At 42.2% G+C, this 7,558-nt stretch overlaps 3 protein-coding genes across 4 annotated transcripts; all 3 read right to left on the reverse strand.

The window, feature by feature from the left end:
- Positions 1 to 224: 224 nt before the first annotated feature.
- LOC141840128 (lysM domain-containing GPI-anchored protein 1-like) lies at positions 225 to 3,477 on the reverse strand. 2 transcript variants are annotated; one of them, XM_074728029.1, is made up of 5 exons: positions 2,622 to 3,477; positions 1,052 to 1,169; positions 824 to 985; positions 727 to 758; positions 225 to 648 (listed from the first exon to the last, which is right to left on the reverse strand). In XM_074728029.1, the coding sequence occupies exons 1-5, from the start codon at positions 3,268 to 3,270 to the stop codon at positions 389 to 391; spliced, it is 1,221 nt and encodes a 406-aa protein (XP_074584130.1). In that variant the 5' UTR covers positions 3,271 to 3,477; the 3' UTR covers positions 225 to 388. The 2 variants fall into 2 exon arrangements, with proteins under 2 accessions (XP_074584130.1, XP_074584131.1); XM_074728030.1 differs by having other exon boundaries at positions 505 to 637.
- A 683-nt stretch (positions 3,478 to 4,160) lies between these two features.
- On the reverse strand, positions 4,161 to 5,351 carry LOC141837493 (uncharacterized). The gene is made up of 3 exons (XM_074724879.1): positions 5,018 to 5,351; positions 4,303 to 4,919; positions 4,161 to 4,214 (listed from the first exon to the last, which is right to left on the reverse strand). Exons 1-3 carry the CDS (start codon positions 5,115 to 5,117, stop codon positions 4,161 to 4,163), a joined length of 771 nt encoding a protein of 256 aa, XP_074580980.1. The 5' UTR covers positions 5,118 to 5,351.
- A 1,118-nt stretch (positions 5,352 to 6,469) lies between these two features.
- Positions 6,470 to 7,262, reverse strand: LOC141840938 (small ribosomal subunit protein cS23-like). Its single transcript, XM_074729042.1, has 2 exons — positions 7,002 to 7,262; positions 6,470 to 6,939 (listed from the first exon to the last, which is right to left on the reverse strand). The coding sequence occupies exons 1-2, from the start codon at positions 7,245 to 7,247 to the stop codon at positions 6,667 to 6,669; spliced, it is 519 nt and encodes a 172-aa protein (XP_074585143.1). The 5' UTR covers positions 7,248 to 7,262; the 3' UTR covers positions 6,470 to 6,666.
- Positions 7,263 to 7,558: the final 296 nt, after the last annotated feature.

A 7,558-nucleotide genomic window follows, 5' to 3' on the forward strand; every position in this document is an offset into this window, starting at 1 on the left:
TTTTGGCAGAATTATTCTAAACCAGAATGATTATTTTTAATATCACAATTTCATACTGTTCAGAATTTAATAGGAGGTTTACTTATAAATCAATAATACATTTCATTCTATTTTTGTTTTTCATCTCAATTCAGTGATTTCATACAAAGAAGCATTATTTCATTCCACTACCTACATGTCATGCTGCCATTGTTTAACTCGACCTTGAGGATTAAAGATTACATTAAGTTGTTAATATTTAATAAGTGTTTTGCATATGCAAAAAGATGAAAAATAGCAACACTAAAAAGGAAGTCTTTCCTACTCGTTTCTGCGTAAATCAGATAAGCTGGGCGATGAAACAGACAAAATTCCATGCCAGTACAAACATGGAAAAAGCAAGAAAAATTCAAAAGGAGGCGAGAACTACTAAAGGAAATGCTAAGGCAGAAATGTAGCTCAATGGGACAACGCAACCAGCCTGAGAAGCACTCCCATCTGGGCCAGAGGCAGCAGATGCCCCTGGTAGTGCCAATGTTCCAGGCACTGATGTTTTCGGAGTCAGAAAGGCACCACCACCTGTTTGGACCGGGGACGGTGCCGGGGCAACCAATGATTCATGGACCACCATGGTGGGTGGCAGTATCATCGGAGGAAACTGATGTGGCCCTGAACGAAATTTTAAGTCAGAATTCAGAATGTTTAAGACTGTCACATTGAATGACTACTTGGATGAGAAGCCATCACCTGGGCATTGAGGTTGCAGATATGTGGTTAACCTGCAACATAAATCAAAGGTCATGTAACTTGTTCTACGACTGATGAAAAATACACCAAGACCTACTTGGTTATAATAGATCCGTTAACAAAGCCAGCATAATTACAAGAAGTAATGTTGCAACCGGCGCTGGTCTGTTGGGAAGTGAAATTTCCTATCATAAGATTGCTGTTACTGCACTGCATGCTTGAACATGATGCTGATAGGGATGCAGGGGAGCAGTGCAAACTGAAAATGCTCGCAGTTAGTTCAAAATGAATGAAAGGGGGGAGAATGAAAAAAGATGATAGCTACTTGAGATTTCCCGGTCCACAGCTGCACTGTACACAGTGACTAGCAGTGATGGTATAGGTCCCATTAGCCACGATCAAGCCATAATCTGAGGCATATCTTGGAAACATTGATGGACAAGCTGTATTTAAAGAAGAGGAAACATACAGCTTAACCCTGGGAAAGAATTAAAAACAGCAAAAGCTCAAGCGCTGCATATGAACGGCAGCAAATATTGTGACAAACGGATCCTTTGCTTTACAAAGAGAACTCGTTCTGAACATTTTCCACGCTTCTTAAAAAGGAATTCCTTATTTCACTTTTTTTTTTCAACTGTTAAATGAAATGATAATTGAGGACAAAATTATAGCATAGTTTACCAATAAATGGGCCATATAATGGATATATGGATTACAACGAAAAGAAAGAGATTACAAGTTGAGTAGATGGGAGAAGTCAGCATAAAACTATTAGGATTTTCAAGAGGCACATTTTCATTCTTCTCATCATAAGAAAAGATAATTAAATGCATTGCAACTTTAATTAAGCTAATCCATATCTTTTAGTATAAATGGTATACAATGAGGAAAATTGTCTTTCCGTTTGTCATTCATCATCATCAATTTCATATTTCAAAGGGCTATCAATATTTGTCATGATATTATAACATGCATATTTAAATGCTTAAACTGAATAGTTGGTGGTAGGGATAATTTTTAAAAACATAACTGAATAGTTCCTGCCTAGGTAATCAAAGGAAATTTGTTTGCCTCTGATGGTGAACAATGAACAAATCTATGCAAACAATTTGATACTCGGCCCATTTGATGCTAAATATGTGTGGAGGTGATTGAGGGTAATGAGAATTAGTTTAATTTAGCCGTAGGGGTGGATTATATTGTCCATGTCAAATATAAATCTATATAAAATAAGACATCAAATTAATTAACAATTTTACATAATATTAATATCTTCTATAAAAGTATAATATTAAAATTAATTTACCTTGGTAAACAAGTAAATCCATGTCACTAACTTTTTCCAAGTTGTGTTTAAATTGCATATTCTCATGACATTCAGGTAGTTCAAAAGGGCAGGTTGGGTCTTGCTTAGGCACTTGGTACTCGGAACTAGGCTGAATTATATGAGAGAGTTCAAGATTACAAAAAGAGTATCTGTGCCTAATTTGCCATCCCTATCTCTAGTTTCTGGCTCTTGTTTCACTTGGTACTAGGAACTAGGCTGAATTATATGAGAGAAACTATTAGTAGCTAAGTTGTTCACTAATTTTGAGGATTGTTAGTGAATTTTCAAAGGGGAGACAAATCACAATGCATAGTAAAATAGGGCCGTCACCTTTGCAAACCTAATCAAAAGGCTGAGTTACGAACTTTTAGTAGCTAAAATTACTAACTTATGTTGCTTAGATGATCGACTAAAAGCACAAGGCAAGCATTCAAAGTTCTAGAAAGTAAAGTTACCTCATCTGCTTATCTATCTAACAAGATCATGAGAAATTCCAAGTCTGGGTAATGGAAGATCTGTAACCTGTTTAGCATCTGCCATTTCTTTGGCAAAAGCTTATTCATCTAACCTGGTAGTGGCACGGCGAGTATGTCCCCAGCCATGACCGAGGGGCTCCCCATTGCATTCACGTTCATGAGGTCGGTGACGGTAGTGGAGTAGCGGACGGCTATCGCAGGCAGGGTGTCGGCGGCGCGGACGACGTAGGAGAGGTACACGGCAGGGAGGAAATTGTCGGTGGAGTTGAAGCAGGTGCAAGGGAGGGGGATGAGTAAGGTTCGTCCAGGGTCGAGCGCGGCGGGGTCCTGGATGCCGTTGGCATCACGGATCTGTTCGGCCGAGGCGAGGCCGGCGAAGACGGAGGCGGCGATGGACGCGAGGGTGTCGGCGGGGCGGACGGTGTAGCGGGTGGAGACGGAGCGGCGGATGCCTCCGGAGCAGGCGCAGGCAGCAGGGACGCGGAGGAAGAGGCCGGCGGGGAGGATGCTGTGCTCGACGCCGGGGAGGGAGGCGTCGATGGCGTTGGCGGCGAGGAGGGAGGGCAGGTCGGTCTGGAAGAGGGCGCCGACCTCGGAGACCTTGAGGTCGGCGTAGAGCTTGTACCCGAGGAGGGCGGGACAGGATTCGGTGCCGGAGCAGGGCTCGATGGTGGACTTGGCGCCGACCGTAGAGGACGAAAGGAGGAAGAGCAGCAGGGCTAAGAAGGTCGCCTTCTCCATCTCGCTCTCCCGCTCTCTTTTTCTCTAGGGTTTTGCGGTGGTGTTCTTGCTGTCTGCTGGCTCGCTGTAGGTATATAATTAAAGACAAGAGGAGCGAGAGCAACGTCTCTCTGCGCTGCTCCTGACGGCGTTGCAGTGGTGTGGGTGCCGGAATTGACATGGACTCCATTAGCCAACAAAAAGCAGGAGAGAGAGAAAGAGAGAGAGAGAGAATTCGTCGGGAGAAGTGAGGCAGGGAGAGAGAGAGAGAGAGGTGTTGGAATTTGTGAAGTGGTTTTTGGTGTCTTGAAAATTATCAATTTATTTATTTTTTTTCCTTTTATTTTTAAGGAAAAGGAGATCGGCCTTGGGTGGTTAGCTTTATTTAAAATTATTTAAACAATGAAAGTATATTTGTCCCGCCATCTGATAAAAATGGGTTATCTGCAACACCGCTCGGCCTGTGGGCATGGCTCCTTGGCCCGGCCCAACCTGCTCGCCGCGTGCAGCTTTTATTTTTATTTTTACTTTTATTTTTATTTAAAAATCCAAAACATCAGAGTTTACCGGACTAATTCTGAAAATAAACTATCTTTCTTCCTTAATTTATCTATCAAATAAATCCGAAAAATAAAATACAACTTGTACGGGAATTATTTACCAGTGAAAATAGATTGTGATCCCCACTAAAAGAAATGGCAAAGTTAATCAAAGAAGTAGGACCAATTTATCATTTGTGAATATAACAAACATATCTTGCATAGCACATTATAAAATTAATCATTATTAATATTGAATATAATTAAACATATTGCTCACTCATTCCATGAACCAAAATTTGGAAGAAACTTTAGAACAAAAAATTGATAAGCAACAAGGGAAAAGATTCCGTACAAACGGCAACTAGAAAACTAAGAAAGCAAACATTTTAACATGAAGCATTTCATAGCCAGTTCTTCAATCCTCTGAGTGTATACATGTCATGTCAATAAAAACAGCATGCTATGCTAAACCAACTGACAAGAGGAAACAGATACCACATTTTAACATTACCTGAAGGTTGTTACCAACCAGTGGAGTGTGTACTAATGTCTCTGCCATCATGCTTCTAATTGCAGATGATACCTCATTTTCATTAGTTTCAAATTTTACAGGTACTTCGGCTAAAGCTGAGGTTCCAATTATGATAGGAGTGGCAACCTGAAGACTGTGGACAGCAGCCTTAGGACCCATAGATAATACAGCATCTGCATCAGAAAAGCTCTGCCTCCTTTTAGTTTGAAGGGATGGAAATTCCTCAATTTTTTGGTCAATGCTTCCAACCACACTTTCCCCGGCAGGAACAGTGTCATTCCCACTACTTCCAAGTCTTATAGGCAAGGAGTCGAGTTGCCTTGCTGCAGCCATAGAGTGGGAGCGTCTCATGTTATCTTTTTTAGCCCTAACTCCTCCAGATGAATCATGATAGTCGAAGCCATTGTGAACCAAAAATGACCTATTTTCTCGATTAAGGTAATCAAAATTCTTCTCCTGGTTTTTGGCATAAGTCTGTGTTTTAACAAAGCTACTTCTATCCCGATTAACAGAATTATTAGAACTCAAACTCCTCAAATTCCTATCTTGATCTCTGATTAATTTATCCCTTAAGCCAAACGCCATACAATTTTCAGCTACAGGAATGATGGATGGTTATGATAAAAATTTGCTGTCTCAACACTTGAAAGATATAACACAGTGAGAATAACAAAGAATACAGAAAAAGCAGTACCTGGACGTTTGGAAGTGCTGATCCGCAGGGCGTTGTTTGAATTGCTCTCATTTGCTAACTTGTACCATTGTGGAACCAATGCAGGCTCACTTCTCTCCATTTATAGTACAGAACATTATCTATAGAAAGAAAATGCCCTCTTATCTATCGACAGCCTATACAACCAACTCACAAATGAAAATAGTTTCTGTATCAAACATGCTTTCAAAAGATCATAGAGTACTTGGCCAAGAATGAATTGCAAAGCTTCTCAATACACCACTGCCATGAGCGCTAAATCAGCAACATCAGAAAACTAATCTACCAAATCCTTTAAACCCGCACACAGGACCCTCTCCAGGGAAGCACTTCTCTAGAGAGATCCAAGAGTTTAAAGGCTCACCCAAGAAGCCAAGCAAAGATAAGAGGAGCCAAAATTCTAAAGCGGATACCTCCGTGAACCAGCAAGAAAACCCTCTGCCAAGGAATGCAATGGGGACACAAAAAGGAGGGGTCTCCACAATTAACGGAAAAATTGCAGCCAAGTCCAAACCCTAAAAGAGAATTCAGATACATGAGTAGGAAGCAGAAATCTCAGCGCACGGGGGAGCAATTCCACAAAGTCACGGTCGATTAGATTTGGGTTCCACGCAGCGGCGGCGGCGATTCTTGCGGCTTATCAGGAGAAGAATCGGAAGAGCTCCGACTTCTTAGCTCTCTCTCTCTCTCTCTCTCTCTCTCGAATCAAAATTGAAACGCTCGTTCTCTCTGGTTTTTCCTGTTGGCGTTTTCGGTGTTCGTGAGGCAGGCGGGGAGGGGAATGGACGGCGTGGGTCTTCTTCGCCGTTCCGTTCGACGTCTCGGTTTTCTCCGTCGGACCGGTTTGGTTCGCTCCGGTCGGTTAGACACACCGGGTTTCAATATCTTTTTTAATTATCAACTTATGCATTTATTTTTTAAAATATCCTTTTTCTCCCCTCAATCGAATTAGTATCGAATTAGTAGCAACGTAAGAGAACTCCTCTTGGTGATTTAGGATTTAAAATTTAGAGAAAATAGATGATAAAAAAATAATTTTATTTTATATTTTCATACCAATACATCATAATAGTATTTATAATGATAAAAAAAAGTATACTTTAAAAAAATGTAATCATGTTTTCACTCCATCAAAAAAGAAAATTAAATTATATTAACAAGTACAAAATCAAAGCAATAAATATATTTTAAGAAATAATTCTGTGAAAATTTAACTAAACCAATGAATTCCAATGATAGACATTTCAAAAAAAATATTTATCTGCTAAAATCTGTGACTTCTAACATAATCCACAAGCTTGAGTGCTTGTGGCCTCAAGAACAACAGAACCAGTGTGGTGAATGTAACATATGTAACTGTGAAGAAGATAGATCAGACAAACTGCCTGAAGAAAAGATTTGAGAATCAAGGAACGGGAATTGGAAATCATCAACTGACGATCTACTGAACAAGGTAAGCTATATTGCATAATGGAACAATACTTTTGAACACAAGAACTTTGAATTGTGGAAGATTACAGGTTACGTTGATTGAATGCATAATAGACAAAATTCTACAACAAAGTAACAACATCAAACTAACCTGTACCATGGAGAATAAGGAGATAGGTCGAAGAACGTGGAGGAAGGGGCTACAGGTTGCCGCCGCTCTGTTGCCAGAGGTTGATGATATCTGTGGCTTGGTTGAGGAGGATGATCATGCGCTTCTGCGAAATCCACGGCTTCTCCTCGATCTTGGTTTTGAGTTCCTCCCACGCGTCCTTCCGCGGCCAGAAGTAGTAAGGGCTCAGCGGGATGGTGCCGTGGCCGGGGATCACCTGGTCGAGCGCCAGTCCGATGTTCTTCTCCATCCATATGAACCGCAGAACCAGCCGCGGCTTCTCTATGGCCTTCACCGCCACGCCCTCCATCATACAAAGGCAAATTTAGGCAACCGCAGGAAAACTAGGTCTAAGTGCACAACTACCTGTTTCTCCGCGGTTTGCTCGCCGCCCTCAAATTGGTCGACATCCGACGAGGATTCTACGACCTGGGTGGAGGCAGCGGCCGCCGACAGTGTAAGCCGCCGGAAACGTGCCCTGGCCTTGGATTTGGAAGTGACGGCAGTTCCGGCGGCGAGAGAAGAAGGGAAGAGAGATTTGGGGGATGGAACTCGGCCATGACGCAGAGCGGGAAGGATGGGTTGGGCAGCAACAGGACTCGCGCACTGCATCTTCCCCCCGGTCTCTCGCTGTCCTCTCGCTGCGGTTGAACGGGAGGAGATGAGCCTGGCAAGCTTCACTCCCTTCAGTTCTTTATTTGCTTTGGATAAGGTCCAAGAAATGTAATGGGCCGGTTCAAGGGCTATTAGTGGGCCGGCCCAATTTATATTCGCACGGATTTGAAGCCCCTCTCCTTTGTTTCGGATTTGAAGTTGGCCTTGCGAGGAAGAGGAAGAGGAAGATATGAGATCGATAAGGGGGGCGGATCGAGATCGGTGGTGAGCACTACGTCGCAAACCCTAGGCCAGGTTAATTCATATTC

The sequence above is a fragment of the Curcuma longa genome, chromosome 11 (assembly GCF_044706935.1).
Source record: "Curcuma longa cultivar G26 ecotype Majalengka, Jawa Barat chromosome 11, ITB_CL_G26_1.1, whole genome shotgun sequence".
In the NCBI taxonomy this organism is placed as follows: Eukaryota; Viridiplantae; Streptophyta; class Magnoliopsida; order Zingiberales; family Zingiberaceae; genus Curcuma; species Curcuma longa.